Below are 24,301 nucleotides of genomic sequence, written 5' to 3' on the forward strand. Positions count from 1 at the left end.
TATTTCTTCAGCTTGAACTATGTGATAGATGTGTGTTTATGAGCATTCAATATTAAGAACCCCATAAATATTTATGGAATTTTGTAATTTTGTTTAGTAATTTTTGGATTAGTGAAGTATTTGGGTTGATATATTTTGATGGTGATAGCGTTTTTAGTTTGTGTTGTGCACTTGAAGGCAGCATAAAGTTGTTAAACATAATAAAATTGTTTTGTTGAACGGTTCGATAACCGCTGATAATTTATAAAAAATAAAGTTTTTTAAGATTGTGACATATGTATATATAATTGGAAGAAATGCATGAAACTCTCCATTTAATTCAATGAGGCTATATAAAGCTCGACCTATGAAGTATAAAGGTTAGACCTTTAGCACCCCGACTTTCCCTTACAATGAGCAGACCGATCATTTCTGTGCTTGTATTACACACAAGAACTCAACGCAGAAATTACCAACCTTTATAAAGGTCGTGTAAACTAAGTATTTTCCGATAGAATCAGGACGAGATATCGATCTCTTACAACATAAACGACCATTTTAGTCTCCTCTGACGCATTAAATAAGCAGGCTGATAGTTTGATTTACGTGATGTACACGGAAAACAAGATATGGGCTAAACATGTTAGACAAGAAGGCTCACGTGACTTGACGTTAGAGGTCATGAGAATGACTAACTATTATATATATCCCTAATCCAACTCAAAAGTGGTTGGCTCTCTCTCCCCGCTCTCTCTTTCTCGCTCTAAAGAATTGAAAACCCTAAAATGATAAGCCTTCTTTCTCGCTCTAAAGAATTGAGAACCCTAAAATGATAAGCCTTCTTAATGTTACTTTTGAATGTCTTATTGATTATTTTATTTTTATGTTAATGAATCTCACATAATCTTTTATATGACTTGAGCATTGGAAGGTTTTCACGGAGGTATCTTGGTAAACCTCTAATCGTCTTTTTCTATCTTATAGGTTGTGGAGAGACTTAAGGAAACTAATTATGAGTCTACAATCAACTCAATAAAACAAACCTCCTGTGCACGAGTATCTATCTTCTTTCTAGTCCAATCTCAAACTTATCGATGACTATAAGAAAACTGTAACGAAATTTAAGCATCATCATAGAAGTTATTTATTTGCTTCCTTTGGGTTACTTTTTTTTTTGTTGTTGACATTATTGTTTGGTATGTTATATAGGTAATTCAAGTCAACCTGTCTTCTTCCTCTCAACTGAATCAAGAAACGGTCCAAGTCATGTTATTGTAGGTTAAATACTGAACTTTTTTATAATTTTAATATTATTTAATATCCTGGTATGCATGTACATTCATGTGTATGTGTGCCAACGGTTGCCTTTGTTCGGCAATTAAGTTTATAGACTAAGTGGTTAATTTTTTTTTGTTATAATTATGTAATCATACTAAAATTAATAAATTTTAACTTATCAAAAAATTAATATTTTTTGTAATTTAAACTGAAATCGAATAATTCGTTATCATTATAATTATATAATCGTACTAAATTAAAATCGTATTAAAAATTATAAAATATATAATAATATATAAAATTAATTTTTTATCATTATAATTATATAATCCTACCAAAGTTAATAAATTGAAATCTACTAAAAAATTAAGATTACATGAACATAAAAATATAAGTATAAAGGTTAAATAAATTGATTGAGAATGATTAAAGTGTTGAATTTTATAAAATACAAAAAATTTTAATTGAAATTTAAATAAATAAGAACTACTTAATAAATTTTAATAACACATAAGAACCTAATAATAATTTATTTCTTTTTGAAAGCAAACCTAATAATAATTTATATCAAAATTATTGAGAAATTCTTCAGCTACCAAATGACAATAATGAGACAATTTGTTGATCGAAAACGCCAACTTTATTGTCGTTTTTTCATGAGTATTAATTATTTTTTTTTTTTTAGAACAATAAACAATGAGACATTACTATTGAAAACGTCAACCCCAGTTAAATTAGCTTTTCCGGTGTTCATAAAAATACCAATCTAATTAACATTTTTTATAGTAAATATTAATTTTATAAATTGTTTTGATTTTACTACTTTAATAAATAGTTTTTTAAAACACATTAATTTTAATAATTATCCCACAATACGATGCTTCACAATTTGTAATGTTAAAAAATTATGGATGATAATATTTTTTAAAAAAATAAAACTACCGATTGCATTAATAAAATTTCATTAAATAAATAGAGATATCATCCTAAACAGGCAGTCAATCATACTTAATAAATTCTCTAACAAAAGTATGAGCAGTTTAGCATGACGACGGACACATCTAATAGAAATATCAGTTTAGGTTCTAACAAAAATTTACAATCATTCAAAATCAAATCTAGTTCAGAAATATCTAAATGTGGAGACCGAAGATATTGAAACACTTGCAAGCAGTCTATAAGAATGCAGTCATTAAAAGACAAAAATTTCGTCGCAAAAAGCAAACAGTAACGGAGAGCTAAAACTTTTATTTCTATTAAAAATAAAATGTGCGGCTTGTAAATAGTAATCAAATTCTTCAATGCATTAACTGTCCGAGAATTGCTGAGTCCTCATTAGTTCCAACACAAGATAATCATTGCTTTCGACTATTTCGACCTTTAATGGAATGAATCGCTTTACTGTTACCTGTCAAATTAACATTCGTAGGGGTGTAATTAGAGGCATCCTGTTGAGAGAAAGGAAAACCTATAACATCATCATCCCCCTCTAAAGGATGTCATAAATTTGTCAAAAATGTCTGTATATTCTGAAAATTGATTGGATTATATATGAGAAACATTCTAACCATACAAAAATCATAAGTGACGATTGGAATATCTCTGCAGCTCTTAATAGGGACAATAATATTTTTTTTCATCGATAATCAATTGATGCAAATCGTTTTTTATGGAAAAGGAAAATAATGAGTTAAATTTAAGAAAGAGAAAAAAGCGAGAGTATCGAGTTACAGAAGGACCACAGAGAAAACTTGCATTGGATGATAATGTTTATCATTATTGGTAAAAATTGAGAAAAATATATAACAGAAATCAAAATTTAGAAATTAATTAATGTATTTTTCATTACTAATTTTTTAGTAGACAAGATAGAAATTAAATAATACTTTCTTTTTTTTTTAAAGCTATTCAATAAAATATTTGCCCCCTAATAACTATGTAATATAAACTCAATTATAAACACAGACAAGTTATGATTGAAAACAAAAAACTTAATTTTCCTGTTTTGATACATGTTTTCTAAAATAACCTTTTTTAATTATTAGTGAATGGTCAATTAAACTCTTAAAAAATTTCTAGATTCAATTAAATCTTTTAACTTTTAATTTCAGTTTAATTAATTCTACATGTTATAATTTAAACCAATTAAGCCAAAATCAATAATATGAAAAATAACTCTGTTAAATTTTTAATTTTTAAAATCTTTTATTTCAATTATGCTCTTTTTTTTTATACCACTCTTCATCTTCTTTCTTTATTTTGTAGCTTTTTTATCTCTCTAAATATATAAAATTGGAGAATCCAATTTCAAGATTCAAGACATTTTCTTGTTTTTTCTTCATTTCTCTTTGCTGTTATTTCTGTTTCTCTTCTTATCCTTATCTTTTCAAAGGACATTTAGGTCATGATAAATTCCTTTTATTGTATAGTTGTAATATTAATAATGGTGAAAGTAAATTCGATTTTTTGCTCATTAATGCTTGCAAATTTGTAACGCCCCTTTGATGGATATATTTCACGATTTTTATTTTTTCACTATCTTTGATTTTCATGGCAGGTTTTGAAAATTTAGTGGGTTTTGTTGTGAGATTATATTTAAAGAATTTTTTTCGTCTATAATTTATTTGATTTTTATTTTAATTATTTAAGATATAAAATTAATATTTTTATTATTAAAAATTTATTTTATTAATTTATTTAATTTAAATTTGGAGTTATTAGATCCAAATTAAAAATTGAAAAATTTGACTAAATTAAAAAAATTTCAAGTATTTAATTGACTATTGACTAACAGTTAAAAGTGTTAAAAGCAGGCCATTCCCTTAATTTTTTTATTAAAATTTATTGTAGGTGAGTTAAGAACTATAATAATTTATTCCTCGTCGCATAAGTTTTCAATAATAACTTAGTCTATATAAGATAAAATTTTAATAATTATTTTAAAATATAATTAAATGGACTATCTTTAAAATATAAGATAAAATTTTTTAATAATTATTTTGTATTACATTATGATAATTGGTGTCATACTAATGATATAGCATTTTTGTTAATAAATTAATGAAAATTTTAAGAGTTGAATATTTTTACAGCCAGATAAAATTTTTAAAATGTTAAAAATAAAAACTAAAATTGATTTTGTATAATATAAAATTACAAAAAATTGTAAAATATAGAAATTTGTTAAATATGATATTTTTATATACCGCAATTTGTATAAAAATCCAGAACTTACTGCATATTCTTTTAAGCTTCCGTTTCATTATAAAGCATTCCTTTTCTGTTTATAGTTAAAACCCAAGGGGAAAATAATGTTAAGGTCAAAATAAAAAAATTGACTTTGTCATAGCTGAATACTACTAATCACTAAAAGCAACTTGCACCAGCAAAAGGCAAGAGAATAATTGAAGCAATTAAAAAGAGGATATTTAGACTCCATACGTTTCAAAAATAGGAGAAATTATAATTTTTAGAAGAGTTATTTTCAGAATTTTAAAAATATTGTTACCATCACTAAACCTTCTTTTCAAAAATCCCCTAAAATTCCTTATTTGTAACACTAAAAAATAATTATTTTTCTTATTTTCTACAAATACTTGCACATTTACACTTCCACACTCACTTCAACAAAAAAAAAAAAACCTAAACTTTCCAAAAAAAAAAAAAACATTCCTTTTATAAGGCCTACTTTTAAAGTGCAACTTTAAAAGTATGCATATTGGCCAATCCTTATCGAAGCAAAAATAAAAGATGAGCTCATGTCATCACTATCAGTTTCCCTTTGATGATTGATCTATGGCAATCAGCTTCTACTTCACACCAAAACCAACAATCAATATTATTAGATAATCATGCATGACAATCTATATACACCCTCTATTCCACGGTTAACATAATTATATATACTAAATAATATCTAATAATTAAAAAAATAAAAGAACTCAGTAAGTTGAAAGTAATTTAACCTAACAAAAATAGGTAGATCCTTGCAGCTCAAAAGGACTAAAACAAACCCAAGTGTGAAAGGGGAAATACAGATAACTGATGCTCAAAAACGAAACACTTCCCAATATTAATCAAAACAACCCACCAAAAGTATACAGCCATTTACCGGAAGCTAGACATGTTAAAGAACCAACTGCGCAAAGAGCATCACTAAGATTCCAATACAAAACAATAGAAATTTAAAAACATCAAAGTTTACCATACTCAAAAGCCACAGAGAACAGATACATTGCCTTTCATCAAGGCAATGCGTAGAAGAGTACCACATAGAAACAATATATTGCAAAACACACATATGAGCACATAAACCGTTTAATCAACTAGCTATGAAGATTAAAGTATCCTGACAACAAAATTAAGAACTTGGTTAATAAAGAGAAACCCCTTCACAACCAACATTAACAAAACCCATTAACATTCTAGTTCTAAAATCTCAAGATATAAAATCTCAAAACGTTCTTCAAAATCACAGAAGCACATAACATAAAAATCCAACTCAACGGTAACTCTTTTGGAACCTGGCACGAGCACCACGACCACCGAACTTCTTAGGCTCACAGCGCCTAGGATCAGCGACAAGCAGAGTCCTATCGTACCTGACCAAAATGTCTTTGATCTCCTTTTTGCTCTGCTCGTCTACGTACTTCTGATAGAAGGCAACCAGAGCTTTAGCGATGCTCTGGCGGATGGCATAAATCTGGGAGGTGTGCCCACCGCCCTTTACGCGAATGCGCATATCGACGCCAGCGAAACGGTGTCTTCCAAGAAGGAGGATGGGCTCGTAAGCTTTGAATCTGAGGATCTCGGGTTCAACCAGCTCAATAGGGCAGCCGTTTATCTTGATTAGGCCTCTCCCACGCTTGCAGTAGGTGACGGCCACGGCAGTCTTCTTGCGGCCGAAGCACTGGACGGACTCGATTGGTGCCGCTGGCGCTGCCATTGTTAGGGACTGCGAGAAGAGTAAACTGAGCGATATGAGAGAGAATTTAGCACGAGTGATCTATGTTTATATAGCGGGATGTTAGGGTTTTTGGCTTGTGATGCGAAAACCATTAGATTTTCTTATTGTTACAAAATTGCCACAAATAAAACGCTGCGTTTAATGTGTAATATATATATATATATTGAGAAAATCAAAAGATAGTCCCTACAGTACGGAAAACTAATTAGTTAATTAATTCTTCAATTTTAAGAATATATTAAAATATTATTAATATTTTAAAAAGTTATATGTATTTCTTTCGTTAATTTTATAATTAAATATTTTATAATTTAGTTTTTATAATTTTAAAAAAATTATTAGTTGATTTTTTAAATTTTTAAAAAATTTATTAATTTATTTTTTTTATTAAAATTATTTTAAATTTTTTATAAATTTTCACAGTTAAAATTAATAGATAAACTAATTAATAAATTTTTTAAAATATTAGAAATATTTTAATATATTTTTTAAAATTAAAAAATTAACTAATAAATTTTTTTATAAAGATTAAATAATTATTTTTTCATATATATTTCTTGCAACGCACACTTTATATTTTGCAAAAGTTTTTTTCAAAAAAATATTAATATTTGCACTTTTCTTTGAAATATTTAAAAAGATATTGGTAAAAAATATTTTTATTAAAAAATTAAATAAATTTTAAGTAAAATATATGATTTGTATTATCAATTTATTTAAAATAAAATAACAATTATTTTGTTACAGAAAATACTAACACTTTAAAAAATTAGTAAATAATAGAATAGAATATTATTTTTATGCAATAATAATATTATTATTTATTTAATATAATTTTATTATATTAATTTACTAATATATATATATATATATATTAAAAATTATTTTTATTAATTTAAAATAATTTCTATAAAAATGGTTACAAAAATAAATATCTAAATTTATAATATAAAATATACAACTTTTGTGAAATTTAATTTATTTTTGTACTAAAATAAAATTATTTAAACTAAATAACAATGAAAATTCTCAAAAAAAAAAAAAAAAAAAAACTTCCACGAATTTCTTTTTTGCATAATTATATACATAGGCTTGAAGTGAAAGAATACGCACAAAAACATTGCTAATAGCAATATTCAAATCTTTTACCTCATAAAAAGGGGAGGATTAAGTACAATCTGGATACGCTTGTTATGAGGAATTTGGGGAAGACAACATTTGGTGTTGTGGTTAAAAATTTTAAAGGTACTTTTTTAGGTGTTATAACGGGCTCTTTTGGCCATATATATGATTCTTCGATAGCAGAAATCCTCTCTTTGAGGGGAGTTTTGAATTGGTTAAATAGTAAGCAGTAACTCTAGTGAGAAAACTTCTGTGTGTTTGATAAAGTCATTAATAATTGCATATATGTGGTTTTGCAAAGGCTACACTGAAGCCTGAATTAGATTCACGACAAGCTAATAGACCTGTACATAGTTTTGTTTAGATATTGCCACTTTACATGCTAGTTCCAACTATTATTCTGAGCCTCCAAGCTCTATTTCGATGTTTACTCTGAGCCTCTAAGCTCTATTTCGATGTTTTTCAATTTAATGTTGTTGCATGTTTTTTCATTAATATTTCTTGTCTTAGAAATAGGTGTTTTAGGTGGTGGTCAGGATCTAATATGTTAAATTTTTTCAGATATGATAAATTATAAATTTAAATTTCAAAAAAAAGAGACAAATCCTAAGTTCTTTTTTCCAAAGCCTAATTTCGGGCCAGCTTAAAAGTATGAACTAATATAATGCGAAATTTGCGGCCCTTCAATTGTGCCCTGTAATATTAGAGATATTGATTCAAGAAAAACGATAATAAATCCTGGTATTTTCCCTCTCTAGTCTCTCAAAATTGTAGCAGCATTAATATCTTCTTGTAGAATCTCACCCACAACGATGAAAGAGTTGGCCGGCCAGCATATGAATTGCCAAGAAAAGAGGGGAGAGAAAGAGAATATGAATTGACATCGTATCTTTGCATAGGTTATTAAGCTTGCCTAAGTAGCAACTGGCAACATGGTGGTTTCTCTTAGTTTGATTTATGCAAGTTATTTCACTTTGTTTCTATCCATTTTAGGCAGAGCGGGCAAGGAAACTGTGTGATAAATAGCTTGAAGCTAGGATATTGTTCGTATTCTCGACTTTGCAAGAAGAAATTTTACCAACTTAGCTATAGAAACTTTCAACCCTATGCTTCTACCAAAGAACTGGACAACTGGACAAAAAAGTAGGGGTGTAATCGAGCCGAGCCGAGCCGAGCTTTGTAAAGCTCAAGCTCGTTTATTAAAAAAGTTTGGAAGCTCGAGCTCGAGCTCGAGCTCGACTCGAGCTCTAATATTTGATTCGAGCTCGGCTCGAGAACTAAATATTATAATCGAGCTCGACTCGTGAAAGGCTCGTTTGATTTAATAACGAGCCTAATTCGAGCTCGAGCTCGAAAAGCTCGATTAAGAAGCTCGTTAATAAAACTCGAGCTCGAATTCGGAAAGTTCGATTAAGAAACTCGTTAAAAAAGTTCGAGACCGAGCTCAAAATTAAAAAGTTTGGTTTGAGCTCAAGTTCAGACTCGAGCTCGAATTAATAATTACACTTTAATCAGTTTTTAATCATCATTAATTTAAATAATATAAAAAAGGAGAGTATACAGAAAAAACATGACGTAACACAATTTATAATTAAAATAACACAAATAAATATAAATTCAATAACATAATAAAATTAGATTACACACAAAGTTTAATATCAAACGAATAAAGTTTATTCCAACTTCCAACAGTTGAAACAAGCTAATATAATTTAATTATCTTCATAATCATCTTCATGCTTGTTCAATTAGTTAACTTGAATTTCAACTTCAACATCCATATAACCTTAATTAATTATTATTAATATACTTTGATAATTATTATCATCTTTTATACTGTATGTTTAATTATATATAAAAAAATTTTTATAATTATATTTTAATTTTAAAATGTATATAATTTTTACAACTCAATTTATTATGTAGTACTATAATTTTAAAGAATACTTATTATAATAATTAATATTGATTATTTGTGATTATACATTAATTTTATGGAATCTTATTATAATAATTATATACAAAAGATTTTTATAATTTAATTTTAAAGAATATTAATTATAATAATTAATCTTAATTATTTGTAATTTTCAAGTATTTATAATAGTTTAAATTTTATAACTTTATAGTTATTTTTATTTTTTTAATAATATATGAACTTGTTCATAAATTTATTTAACGAATTGGTTCACAAATTTATTTAAACAATATTACTCACGAGCCTATTTAACGAGCCTGCTCGTGAGCCTTCTCAACGAGCTTGCTCGCGAGCTTCTCAACGAGCTTGCTCGCGAGCCTTCTCAACGAGCCAGCTCGCGAGCCTAAAAATGAGCCAGTTCGCGAGCCTTAACGAGCCGAATACTATGGAGCTCAAGCTCAGCTCGTTTAAGTGACGAGTCTCAAAATTGAGCTCGAGCTTGGCTCGTTTAAAAAACGAGCCGAACTCGGTCGAGCTTTTATCGAGCCGAGTCTCGAGTAGCTCACGAATAGCTTGGCTCATTTACAGCCCTACAAAAAAGTAACTCAATTACAGGATTTTAGATTATTATTATTATTATCAGTGGTACGACAATTATAAATGCATTAAAAAAATTGATACTCATGGTTTACTATGACCAAGTTTGAAAGAAATAGGCGTGGTCAAAAATTACTTTTTCTAATAAGATTCAGCACAACGAATACAACTGTTGCACCAAATTGAGAAAAATGAATAGAGCCATGGAGTTGTCTGAAGCCCGACAACAAAACGGAAAATGGGGAAAAATTTTAATGAACATTGATATATTACCAAAAATCAACCACATGTAACTGCAACTATATACATCTACAAACCTATAACACTTCTACAAAAAGCTACTATGACATGGATGAGAGCTTGAGAAATGCTCCACCTGGAGTGGGATGAAAAGCTAATATGACAAGAATGCATGAATGATCAATTGGGTTTCAAACCTTTTTATCTAATATCTATAGGATGACCCTGATGGTGGTGGTGCTGGTGGCATCCGATTGGGTGTACGGCGGCTGCTGTTTGTGCCTGAGCTTGCTTCGCCATTTTGTGGTGGGTCACTGTAACGTCTACTGTGAGACCTTAATGGGTCGGCACGGCCATTAGCTGCCGCATCAAATGCAGTTCTCCAGTCCTCTCCTCCTGCAGGTCCGCTTGTTCTTGGACTACTTTCTGTGCAAATTAACATTCCAAAGTGCATATAAGTAATTGAGAAACACAAATAAAAGATTTTCAAGCAAGACTCAGATTTCCGTTAAGCAGCTTTTACTTCAAAAGTCTAACAGAAGTTATCTATGGTTGAGCCATTACTGTTATGAAATGGAAAATTCAAAGTTTCAAACCAACAAGAATACTCCTAAAAGGTTTAGGAGTGTAAGTAGTCTTTATATTAGCATATTGTTTCTCAAATAATCTTTTAAAACAACAAAAGGGCATATCTCTCTCAAATGTGCTATGCCTCAAGAATTTAACACTTGAGAATCTGCAACTGGCAAGAAAAAACTGGCATATTCAATCCAAAAGGACTGAAATACTAAGGTCAAATTCCTTGAGAACTCAAACATTAGAAATTTTGTCATAAGAACGAAAAGCACCCTAATCAACATTACTGATATCAAATACCATAATCAACATTTACAACACACATGTTTTACTTGGGTAATAAAGATAAAAATTTAGTAAAGAAACTCATGCTGATAATTATTTTCTTGTGACTTGCACTACTGATACCAAAACAAAAGCAAAGCTGCACGTGAAAGACAAGTAACTGTGTGGGTGCTTGTGTCACACACCATAGACAAAAAGGTTGACTAGAATGCTCACAACCACCATTACCTGCTCCACCACCATCATTGGACCAGCTGGATGCAGCTGCTGCTCGATTATCATGAATGCTTAGTTGCCGCACAAGTTTTGAAAGAAGAGAAGACTGCTTCTGATAACGCTCTCTCTTGCGCTTCACATTCTGGTCCTCCTGGAGCAGTTCTTCAATCCTTGCAGTGCTTTGTGCACTACCACCATCAAAGCAAGAAGTATTACTAACGAGTCACAAACCATTAAAGAAATCTAGAAACAAAAGTTTCAATAATACTTGAGGCTTATATTCTGCTTGATTATAACATGCATACAATGTCATGAGGCAAAAATACTAACCTAATGGAACTATAAAGCTGATTAAGCATGTCTTCCTTAGCTTTTTCTACTTGGCAAAGAACAACTGCCTGCTCAACCATAAAAATGTCTATGAATTAGAGAACATACATAAAAAGTAAAGCTAAATCCTGGAAAGTCATTTAATAGTGGCAGAAGGAACTACTTTTGGGACATTGGCAGCAAGGCTGTTGAGAACAGCTTCAACATAACCGCGCACTTCCTGAGACATCCACCGGAGCTCTTCTTCAGGGTCTGCAGGCCTTCTAGTCATAGTATCCTACAAAATTGTGCAAGAAAATAGCATGATACATGTTCAGCAGATTTCCCTCTCAAATAACTATCATTTTCTCTTAAAAAATTAAGTACAACTGGGAAAATATGAAGACCCAACTTACAGCAGAAGCAAGAAGTGAACCTATCTACTTGTGCTATCAATTAAGCAAACATATGGACAACAGAAACCAATGTGCAATAATAGCAACTCACAAGTGAACCATCAGAATGACTTTGACGCATGGTAAGGCCAGATTCGCCAACAACTTGACCTCCTTTAGACTGGATGACATTTCTCAGTTTGTTTAGCCACTCGACCTTGTCAGCCACACTCTCCGCTTTTAACACAACAGCACTATGCGCTGCCAAAGAAAAGGATAATCAATTAGCACATGGGGGGAGTAAGGAAGCAGCACCACCATGTAACCAATATAGAGAGGCAAAGCCAAAGATAAACACTGATACCTTTCAACACAGTCTTATATGGAACCCTACTAGTTATCTTAAAAACAAGACTGGCTCCTTTTTCAGGACTTGGTCCATTTGCCTTTTTATCCTTTGAACTTTTTGATGAGGTTTCTTCTTCACCAGATACTTCCTCAATATTGCATTCCTGATAGTTCATCCAAAGGTTAACATGCAGACAATTATACGATACTAATTCCAACTCAGTAATAGCAGAAAACAATAGGACAGGAGCAATGTAATAACTCACAAACATGCATTTAGATTGCAAAAAAATAAAACGGTCCTCTAAATGTACAGAGAAATCCTATAACCAACAGGAATTAAATTAAGGCACTTCAAAATTCAAAAAGCATCTTCTAGTATACATAAACAAATTCAAAACTAAAACTATTTGTCATCTGTATGAATCTACACCATTTCTGTTGGTATCATGTACCAAGTTCTGAAGAATATTACAATGTCATAGATAGGAGGATTACCAGTCTTTTCCCAGTCTAACCATGAACTATGAGTGCTAAAATAACTAAATGACAAGTAATCCAAGTTTAACGTAAAGTTATTGCAATGAACGATCGTTATTTATTTCTTCATTCTGTCAATGAGAATTGCCCATGTCCTATTGAGGTTCTTACCTCCAAAGTAATGACACCACGGAAATGTCTTTCTTCCTGCTTTTTGGTGTAACCAAGCTGCAACACAAGTTAAAATATTAAAATATCATGCCAACCAAAGGATAAGTTTGAGTGACAAAATGGCAGTTATAGAACCAAGCATATCCAGAGACCTAAAGGCATTTCACTTTTCTAATTTAAGACCATTCTTCAGATAGGTCAAGATTGCAAAATAGCAATAAAATGAAACTGCCAAAATTGTGACAGCTTCACTTGTAAGACAAAACATGCAAATGATAATATGTATTGAATATTTGAACTAGATATGTTATATCTACTTTTCCAATTTCAAATATTAGTTACCGTATTACATTTAAGTGAACCACTCCATAATAATCCTACAACAGGGGGAAAAAGCCAGAAATGTGTAATGCTGTAAATTATAACATTGCAAGAGCTAGAAAAAGTAAAGGTAGATTCCACATTAGCAAAGAATCGACAAAAGTAATAGTCCAGAAAAGATAAAAGCCATCATGCGCTAACATACCTTGCCACTTTTTTCATTCAAGACAAACCACCTCCTGCTCCAACCATTTGTTTTTCCACTTTTCTTCAATAAAAATCCTTCAGATACAGAAAAAAAAAATCAATTATAAGCAGTTACATTGCATAGACTATTATGTTTTCAAAAGCACAATCACAAAGAAATTTTACATTTTGAAAGGGAAGAGTCAAGATATAAATAAAAGGACACTTCCACAAGGGCTCAAGTCATCCAGTAACAATTAACAAGATGCACCCAAAAAAAGAACACCATAAAACAACATTTAGAAACACAGTTCTTGCCAATTCTCCTGAAAAGGGGGAAATAAAAGAAAGAAAAAGGGAGCCAAATTTTAAGTAACTCTATTGCAGTCCTGTCTGATTCAAATTGGGAATTAAAAAAAAAGAGAGCAACTCAAAAAAAGCCACTCATGTAATATAGGGATAAGCAGTAGACAGTTCAAACTAAAAATTTATATATATTCTGAATCCGTTTCTTTTGGTACGGGTTTTATTTTAAGAAATTTGATTTATCCAGTTCAGTTTTCTTGAAAATTTTCCTGAATAGAACCAAAAAGTTTTTTAAATTAGTCATCATTCAGCCTTGAATTAGAGTTAAAAATAAGAAATAAAAACAAAAATTGAGTTCAAAATTAGTCCAAAATAGCCCAAAGATTATGCTCAAATCAAACTGAAGCAGTTCAATTCGATCTGCTGCAAAATTTTGATTTGTTTATTTCAGTTTAATTTTCTACCAAATTTGGTTCAGTTTGGTCTCGTCTACTAAAAATTCCAGTTCTATTCAGTTCTTTGATATTCCAAACAGAACCAACTAGTGCTCACTGCTCACCCCTACTTTAATGGGCTCAATATATTATTACACTAGCCAAAGCCAATATCTTCTTAGCCATTAAAAGCTTTTCTACAGGCATAATTTTTTCTTTTTAACTTTCTCATTCACTTTCAGTTTGGGACAATGAAAATTATGTTCAAAGTTATCTTTCTCCACTCATAAATAACTTTCATCACATTAAAAGTTTACAAGACTCAAAGACCAAATTCTTTCTTATAATATCCCACATTGAAAGCAAACAATATTTAAGGAGAAATGTCCTTCTATAGACATTCCTGAAGACTTTTTCATTCAATACAAGGGATTGAATTTCGAATTTTGTGTTGTCCAAAAAGATATTTTCTTTTTGATCAAATGCAATTAAGTATAGTTTCTAAAATCTTTTAAGACTTGCTCAGTATTTTTTTTTAATAAGAAACAATGTTTTTGTTTTATCTAGGTTGGGCTGTTGGCCAAAAACAGGGTTGAGGCATGTTGGACCCTGAACCCGTGAGAGCCAACCCAATCCTGGTTCTGTTGGAATGCTGACCCACAACCGACGGTTGAAAGCCAACTTTGGCCTGGTCGAACCCACGGATGGGTCTACACAACACAGCATGATGGAAACAGAAATGAAGAGATAACTCATTAAAATCCAAAAGTAAAAGTTAAGCAAGGAAATTGTAAACATGCATTTATGCACCAGTTTCTGATCAGATGAAGTAGATCATACAATTTCAGTGTCCAAATAGGAATTAGCTTCAATATTATTTTAGATGCTGATGTTTAGAAAGATTGTGCACAAACCTGCTGTTATCTCACCACCAGGCCCAGCTGTTTTCAAGGCTGGTCCCTCTTGTGAATCTTTATCAGATTTTTCCTTCATTGATTTCAAGCTTCCTCCAGACTGCTGGACTCCTGTTTGAGGACTTGTTGCCTGAGAGAAGACGGTGATGAGTTAACGAATAACATAAATAACATGAGATACTGTTAAGACATTCAATCAACAACTCAGTTTATAGAAAGTAAAATAAATTCACACCCTATTTAATATGGATTGTTCCGCTTCATTTGCCTTTTTGGAGGATTTGTTCTTTATCTCTTCCTCGCGGCGCTGCCTATCCATTCTGGAAGCAGTAAACATGAATGGATCAGACAGGCAAACAGAAAACCATAAAATCTGCTGCATAACAAACATAACTGCTCTTTGAGAATCAAAAGAATAAAACATGTCATCAGAAAAACTAGAAAACAAATTGATAGGGAACAGGAAGATTCATGAATACATTTACCTATCCCATACACAAAGTGGAAATAAAGACATTAGAAGACCTTTTATTTCAATTATAATATATTACCTTCTGTATATTCTTCTGAAAAAGTTATACTGGAAATTGTTAATTGTCTACAGACAAGAAAGCTTGGGGCTTAAGCATTTGGTGGCAGGAAGAAAAATGCATATTTGAGGTAATCTAAATGGTAACTCTGCATGTCATTTCTCCTCATTGGAGCTTTTAAAACCAAATGTATTCTTGTAAATGTTTTAGGAGTTGCATTGTTAACCAATGATAAAATGAGTTTCATCTTCCAGTTCCATTGATATGTTCTCAGGAAGAAATCTCATTATTACTCCAAACATTGGTGTGATATCCAATTCTACTTGAAATTAAGTTTTTGGCTAAACTTACCCACACTTTTTATTTAGAATCAAATTAACATTTTTGGCCCAAAAAGGATTAAAATAATAATTTTTCAAACTTTTACAATACAACATTAATGTTATATTTTTAATATTAAAAAAAATATTTATTATTATAATTAAAATAAGATAAATAAAAACATGAATATCTATTATTAAAAATATAAAATTAATATTTTATTATTCAAAATCTTAAAAATATTATTTTAATCTTTTTTTGCCAAAAAAGGGCTAATTTGATCCTAAATTAAAAAGTTTAGTAAATTGGGCCAAAAAATTAATTTTGGACAAAAATTAGATATCTCCCAATAGTTCAGGGGCAAAAATGGAATTTAATTCTGATGTTCTCGTGCTGTCAAATTAATAGCACTAAAATATGGTATGGAAAAGAGAGATTCAATCTGTAACAGCCCGGACGTGATCCCCGGCACTGTTACCGTTCACGGCCCAGGACTATCCCTCGCCTGGCCTCTTTGCCACCTCGGGCTTTCCACTGGCGTCGTGAACAGCTCTTAACATCCATTCACCCTCACGGGTTCCTGGCAGGATTTGTCCCCTTGGGTTCTTGCATCGAATGCATCCTTCCCCAAGTGGATTTGGCCCAAATTTCCCTTTGGAAATTAGGTCGCCTCCCCCACTACTCGAACCCTTGACCTCCCACTTTAAGGGAATAGTCTGGTGAGAGTGAGTACCAGTTATTCCCTTAAAGTGGGAGGTCAAGGGTTCGAGTAGTGGGGGAGGCGACCTAATTTCTAAAGGGAAATTTGGGCCAAATCCACTTGGGGAAGGATGCATTCGATGCAAGAACCCAAGGGGACAAATCCTGCCAGGAACCCGTGAGGGTGAATGGATGTTAAGAGCTGTTCACGACGCCAGTGGAAAGCCCGAGGTGGCAAAGAGGCCAGGCGAGGGATAGCCCTGTGCCGTGAACGGTAACAGTGCCGGGGATCACGTCCGGGCTGTTACACAATCAATCCCTTCGTAAGGCAACATCTTTAGTAAAAATAAAGTAAAATATACTCAAAATTCACATTGAAGAGCATCCTATATTAAAAATGAAAAATAAAAAATAAAAATAAAAATAAAAAACATGAGTGAAATTACCACTAAATGAGATTTAACAGAAACTAAAAACCAAATTACCTTGTCATATGGATTCAAGAAGAGACAATAAGTTCTAAGCTGAAATTTAATACAAATTTTCTAAATATACATCCCAATTTATCTATATTTCAACTAGGATCATACCGTCTCTGCACCAATCGGATGAAGTGCTGAGGTGGCACAAATGCTCGCTCCATATCTACTAGGGCAACTACCATCTTTTTAGCTTCGTTTTTAAAACCATCGAGTGCAGCACTTGCAATTGCCACAATCTAATTGATAATTTAACTGAGATGAATAAATACTGAGCAGGAAATAGTATACCCTATACAAAGCACATAAGAATGCATGATGTAGTACCTCTCTCTTAAATGGAGCATATCTTCCAAGACCAGGAGTTGCATTTGCTGCAGCAGATACTATATCCACCAGCACACGATGAACCTATGTTAACAGACATCCAAATTTTGCTTAAAGAGCCATTCATATTATAGCAGGAAAAACAAGATGATCCAAGCATAGCATGCTCAGATTACATATGCAGCAGCCAGAAAACAGACCATGCGACTCATAATAGACGAATGTCTTTCTTGATCAGAAAACTGCCTAGAGACATAGGGAATAACATCATAAAGAGGGGAATTTCATGATAAAATTAGTGAAAGTGATGTCAACAGTCTGATAAACTTAACAATTGTTGTAATGATAAGGCAATGCAAAATAAATATCAGCAATTCCAGAAGGGATATAACTTTGAAAAATTAATTTGGAAACTTCATTCAAGTTGATTTCACAACATATGATCACGCTGCAGATTCTGAAGTGCTTTTATCCATAAACTACCATGGATCCACCAGATATCTGCATTTTGCCAGATGATCTTCAATTGTTGAGTGTTAATAAGGGCATTAAATGACCACAACTAGTGCGAACGGAAATCAAACTTAGGACATAAGCAATATGCATATATCATATTGGAATAAGGATCCACATTCTCTTACCGATATTGCATTTAATTGTTTTACTTGTTCAAATAAATTATAAATATATCTTGGTTTTAATCTATAAGCATTGAAGAAGCTACAGAAGAATATAAGCATAAAACTTCATAGAACATATAGAGGAGCACCTCATCTACGCATAGGCGTGCAGGCTCCTTTGCCAGCTCTAAAACACCTTTGATTAAGGACCTTAACCCTTTCTCTGGGGATATAAGATAAGGTTGGTAACCATCCGCTTCAAGCACAATCTGATGTCATGGAATGGACCACTATAAAAACATGTAAAAACAATATGGTGAAGCAGAACAAGATCAATCTAAAAATAAAAGTATACCCTTTTGACATTGTTCATGTCGAAATGCCTATCTAAAGGGAGTTGCTTGACCCGGTTTGGAAAATTTCCCTCAAAACTTGCAACAACCTTCCAGCCATTACCCTGTGCAAGTAAATGTGTTAAAGAACCATAATGATTTTAAAACAAAATATCATGACAAACCTAATAAAAAAGCAAGCTGAAGCAGCCAATTTTCAAATATCACGTCCAAATCCAAGTAAGCAGGACTGAGCACTAAACTAGAAGCAAATAAATATGAACCTGCAGGTTATTTAAGGTCCATAACAAAATAAATTGTCACCATCACTTGTATTCACTATTCAGGTCAAGATGCAAATTTTCATTCACAGGAAGCCACTAATCACATCCATGATTCATCATTCTTCAACCCTTCCTAAAACAACATTATTGATGTGACACATTCCCTTCAAGCTTACAGGAATTTCTGGCACATTATGTATTTTCAAGTGCAATGAGTTTCATGTTAACTAGATCTAAAATGTAAGAGAAGCAGCAGCATGCAGTTGACAAAAGCATGCTGACAAACTTTTTCCTTTCATATTCCATTTTCTTACATAAATGTGCTTATAATTGTCTTGCGTATAAAGAAAGAGGAGTCTTGTTACCAGTTTCCTCTTACAATTACAAGAAAATAATGAAACATAAGCTACTTTTAATAAAACTACTCACTTCACCACCTGCAAGATGCTGGAGGAATTTGTCCTCAAACTCACGGCAGAGTTCCAAAGCTAAAGCTCTTGTACCTTCAGAACTACTGACCATTTGCTCACCAAGCCTTACAAGTTCATCCTGAACTATTTGGGACTTCCCTTGAAGCCTGCAGTATAATTAAGGTAAAACAGCATTAGAAGTCAAACATACCTGACATAATCTAGCAATTATCTTGTAACATCCCATTACTGCTCTCATATCCCTCTGATGTGGATGAGGAAAGTAATGGGGTGGTACTTCTCAGTTCACATATAATATTCTAATCTAGTACTTCCATCATAGGAAGCTTAACAATAAGTACAACAAGCAAAAATAAATGGAGCAAAGAGAAAAATTATAGATGATAGATTTTAATTGCTCATTCATGAAAAGAAATAATTCATTAAGCAAGGATCAAATAATAGCAGGAGAAAAGGTCAAGAGTACCCAGACAGAAGATTGGGAAGCCTAAGCTTAATGCGGTTACGAATCTGGCCAGCAAGAGCTTCTACCAAAGCTAGTCTCCCAAGCTTGCTTTGCGGAGCTCCAGTCAATATAGATTTTAGACTCTCGCTCTCAGCACGCCAAGCGGTTTCTAAAGAATTCTCAGATGAAGCACTTCCTGACTGTGCTGAAGCAATTGAAACAGATTGGCCAATCAATGCAACCCATGGAATATCAGATGTTTTGGGGGGTCCTTGATTCAAGAGGAGCGCCTGAACAGCAGCAAGTGCTTTAGACTCTGTAGCTGCTTGATCAATTTTACTAATAACACCAACTGTTCTTGTACCTAAAACAAAATAGAGAATAACATAAAAAAAAAATTAAAAACATCTATACAAGAAATAAACATAACAGAATAGAAATTTAAAACCCAATAATATGAAGAAAATAATTTCATAGTTCATTTTCAATAAAAACATAAGAAGAGGCCATCAGGCTGTCAACTCACTCTCTGCATCATATTCCTTTGCAATTCTGAGGGCTCTAGAAGACGAAATTTCTGGTGCCTGAACAGCTGGTATCACAACTAGCAAAATAGCATCATTATGTTCAACATATTCACTGATCTGGGACAATTAAAAAAAAATAAAACTATTAGACATATTCCAGTAAAACTCACACGAAAACGGAAAAAAAATGTTTCTTTTTTTCGGGAGCAGGAGCCTTCAAAACAAAGCATCTTAAAAGCTGAAGTATTTACCTTCTTAATTACCAGGCTGAAAATATTATCTATTGAATCACTAAAAAATTTCAGCTAATATATGGTATTAAATAGAAGATATCATTACCAGTGAATCATCCATGATTCTTTGATCCAATCCTGGCAAGTCAGTCAATTTCAATGGTGGAGCTGAAGATTTTACCAGAAAAATATCAGTTATAGAAAATGAAAACTAGGTTATAAGAGCAGGTGGTGCACTTATGCTTATGTCTACAAGTATCCCAATTCATGCTATTTTTGGTAATTTTATTATCAAAACCCTCCCTACCCCAATATAATAAACTTCATTTGTAATACCATACATTTCTATTTGCAACCAAAAATAGTGTTAATTTGAATCCAATTCCAGAATTAAACGAAGGAAAAAATTGATAGCATGTCCCTAAAGAACTCCTTAATATCAAACCTACAACTAATTGAGCTAAATTACCCTCAAACAGATCCTCTCCCAAGCCTATCAGCTCTCCTTAGTCTCTCTCCCTCTATCCAGTTGACTTCTATTTTATATGTTCAATTGAATTATAGATAATGCATATATGCATAAGAAGCATGAGAATTCCTTTTCAATGAACAAATCCTTTATCATTTGCTTAAAAGTGCTTTATCATTCTGGATTATAAATATCAGTTTTAATAGTCCAATTCTTATCCATTCACAAAATTTCATCCTTTTATCTAACCGAGTAAACAAGCATAAAATGACATAAAGCTGTGATCATTAATGTTCAGTACAAGTATTGATCCAGGTTAATCATAGGGAACATAAATGCATACTGGTCATCTAACTGAAAGACGCAGGCCCTCATGCCATGCTATCCTCATTCAACCTCTAAGTGGCTTAAATCCTCTCATTATTGCTGAGTTCACAGGCACTTTGATATAAAGATTTTAGCACTGAGTCTTTTCCCATATTATGACCAGGAAATAGCATTCAACCCATTGTTCACATCATCAACACAGGTTAAGTGTAAATTAGCATAAAAACTAGAGATCAGTCAATTGAAAATAATCACACTATTACTAACTAAATAACAGGTCTTATTAATTTTGTAAGTATGGAATAAAAAGTAAAACGAGACAAGGGCCAACCAGTGCTAGTGCGCAGTTTCAGATATATTTCATCACGACTCCTGCCTGATGAACCTTTGCTTAGCCTGTCCTGTAGAGAATGCCGAAGAGCACCTACGGTTTCGCAATTTAAAAGAAAAACGATAATCAGAGACATTAAATACAAATTCACAGAGACATTAGTAAGGCTACAAGCACGAATAACTGCTCTTAGCAGTTAGCATAAAATAATCATACAATGTGAGGCTCCACTAAGGTGACAGAATGAGATTGCAGGCAATTTAAAGTTGCCTTACTTGCAGAAACTTGTTGAGATTTATTATCAATTTGTAAAACAATTGACTTGCTGCTTAATGAACTATCTCTATTCAAATCAATGCTTATTGGCGCCCGAGTTGCACCATTTTCACCAGTTGGCTGCCATACACAAATCAAAAGAAGAAAAAGCATAAACTAATGAAGGAAAACCAAGTATCAACAGACTGCTTATGCATAAGACCAGATTCAACATACCAAAATAGGGTGTCCAATGAGACTATTCAATACAGCAGATTTACCAGCACCCTGCTCAATATATTCAAAGAAAAAATAATGCATTAGAACATCTTACAGCATTGCCATCAAAAAAGCTATAGTAAACATAAGGAAGCAAAAAAGAGAGCTTTATTAGTGCAATCTTTAGCTCTTTTTATTCCCTTTACATTTTGCTTTTTGTTTACAAATTCTCCCAATTTTTCCTCAATAGTCCCTCCATTCATCCAAAGTGAGAAACCAATGAAATTCACTAGAAAAAGCATTGCAGAAGCAATACTGAGCATCCCTACAACATAGTTTGAACTAAATGGTTTCATTTACAGAGTAGGTTCTATCCTGAACGAACCCATTCTCCATCAGTCACATTCTAATACTGCAGATAAAGCATCCCTACATGTAAATTCTTTCATTCCAAATGTACAGTCATACAACAATGAGCAACCAAATACATCTACAAAATGAGACACTGCGGATTTGTAACCATCTACTGAAGCAATGCACTGGTAATACCATCTTCTCAAATATCAAACGACAGGGAGGCACGTATAAACACAAGTATTCATTTCTTTGCATGTCTTCCTCAAAAAATAGCCACTCCACAACTAATAAGTGACTAAAAACTCAATGTAGGAATACAATCAAAATCAAGTGTACATTTCTAGCTGCTTCTAATTCTGAATCCAAACACGCCCTTAAGATTCACAACTACAGCTAGATGCATTACCTAATAGATCCAAAGATCTAGCACCACATCCACTGATAGAAATGTAGATTCATGTATAGATACACAAATTACAGAAGAGTAAGAACTTACAACATTGCCAAGAGCAACAACATTGAGGAAAGTGGAGGATCGTTTGGAGGAGGAAGACGTCGTCGTTTCATCAATATCTTCGTCTGCAAGCAACGAAGAGGCTTGCCTCATAGACTCCGATAGCTGTTGTAATTCGTCGATTGCTTCCATATTCAATATCTCAATCTATCTACAATCTATAGGTCCAAGGATTTGCAGACCAACCAAAGAAGCACAAATTTTACGTACGGAAATAGAGATCGAATTGAAGGAAACCCTAAGATTGGATCTGAAGAACAAAGATTGAAATCAAAAAATTGAGAAATGAAAACTGTAAATAATCATGACGCACCCAAATGCATTTGAAAAGATGCTTTCTGTTGGCTTCTTTAGTTTGGTCTGGTGATGGAATAGAACCTCGTTTTTTTATAAAAATAAATAATAAAAAAAAAACCTTTTTTTAACCAAAATAATCCAATTACAGGGTCTCTTTTTATTCGAAATAAATAAATAAATATCCAATTACGGACTACTTCTAAGATATTAATTTTTGGTAAAATAAAATTAAAAAATTTAAATGTCATAAATTTTTATATTTTGTTTCGCAAACTTTATATAAAACAATGATATAATATTAATATAATAAAAATTATATTCAGTTAATAATAATAAATTGAATTATTTATTTTAATAATAAAATAGTGTGATTATTATTTTATGATAATATAATTATTTTATTATTTTACTTATATATTTGTATTTTTTTGTACATTTTTATTTTTAGTGTTGTACTTCTTAAAATAATTTCTTCCTAATTATAAAATTAAGTTTTTGAAATAAAATAAGCTACTTTTTTTCAAATAAATGATTACAAAAAATATAAAATTATAGAATTTTTTATAAATTAGGCCATATTTATTTTAAAAAAATATTTGTCATATTTTTTTCAAAGAAACAGAGATTTAGTATTATTTAATTTTTATTTGATTGGTATAAATTATTTTAGTTGAAAAATATTTTTCAAGTTTTTCTTACCATTTACTAATTATTTATTGGCATTGATAATGAAGTCACTCTACCAAAAATTTTACTTCTTTTTCTAAAAAATATATATAAGTTCCAAATTTTAACATATATAAATTCTTACTTACTGTTATTTTTAAAATTATTGTTAAGAAAATAATCTCATTAAATATATTAATTATAAAATATTAAAAAAATAATTCAAGATAATATTTAACATAATTTTAGTTTAAGAATATTAAAATAGTAAAAAAAAAATTACTATTAATTGTTAGTTTAGTAGTTTCATTTTGACTATATTAAAAAAATGATATTAAAGTTTTATTTATAAAAATTTATTTTATAAAAAAAATAATAATAAATTCTTATAAGCTTATACATGATTTTAAGTTTTTTTAATATTTTTTTTTAAATTAAGATGAATTGAATTTGTTGACTGCAAATAGAGAATTGCCATTAGAAGAAATTAATTGAAATAAGTTATAAGGAAGGATAAAAAAAATTATTTAAAAATAATAAAATTTGTGAGATGTGGCCAGTGGACCGAGTCTGCAGTGATGGCAGATCATGAAGAGG

At 31.4% G+C, this 24,301-nt stretch overlaps 2 protein-coding genes across 3 annotated transcripts; both read right to left on the reverse strand.

Annotated features, from left to right (window-relative positions):
- Positions 1 to 5,484: 5,484 nt before the first annotated feature.
- Positions 5,485 to 6,255, reverse strand: LOC110623993 (40S ribosomal protein S16). The gene has a single exon (XM_021769030.2). It carries the CDS (start codon positions 6,200 to 6,202, stop codon positions 5,759 to 5,761), a length of 444 nt encoding a protein of 147 aa, XP_021624722.1. The 5' UTR covers positions 6,203 to 6,255; the 3' UTR covers positions 5,485 to 5,758.
- A 3,844-nt stretch (positions 6,256 to 10,099) lies between these two features.
- LOC110625018 (dynamin-2A) lies at positions 10,100 to 23,128 on the reverse strand. Of its 2 annotated transcripts, XM_021770505.2 has the most exons (23): positions 23,055 to 23,128; positions 22,724 to 22,899; positions 21,889 to 21,939; positions 21,672 to 21,792; positions 21,397 to 21,489; positions 20,376 to 20,437; positions 20,036 to 20,153; positions 19,531 to 19,873; positions 19,063 to 19,210; positions 18,373 to 18,474; positions 18,167 to 18,286; positions 17,398 to 17,481; positions 17,182 to 17,309; positions 15,277 to 15,361; positions 15,042 to 15,171; positions 13,407 to 13,483; positions 12,881 to 12,937; positions 12,246 to 12,393; positions 11,994 to 12,142; positions 11,671 to 11,784; positions 11,508 to 11,575; positions 11,190 to 11,365; positions 10,100 to 10,526 (listed from the first exon to the last, which is right to left on the reverse strand). In XM_021770505.2, exons 2-23 carry the CDS (start codon positions 22,871 to 22,873, stop codon positions 10,306 to 10,308), a joined length of 2,745 nt encoding a protein of 914 aa, XP_021626197.1. In that variant the 5' UTR covers positions 22,874 to 22,899; positions 23,055 to 23,128; the 3' UTR covers positions 10,100 to 10,305. The 2 variants fall into 2 exon arrangements, with proteins under 2 accessions (XP_021626197.1, XP_021626195.1); XM_021770503.2 differs by having other exon boundaries at positions 22,724 to 23,107.
- Between the last annotated feature and the right edge of the window lie 1,173 nt (positions 23,129 to 24,301).

This window comes from Manihot esculenta, chromosome 10 (assembly GCF_001659605.2).
Source record: "Manihot esculenta cultivar AM560-2 chromosome 10, M.esculenta_v8, whole genome shotgun sequence".
NCBI lineage: Eukaryota > Viridiplantae > Streptophyta > Magnoliopsida > Malpighiales > Euphorbiaceae > Manihot > Manihot esculenta.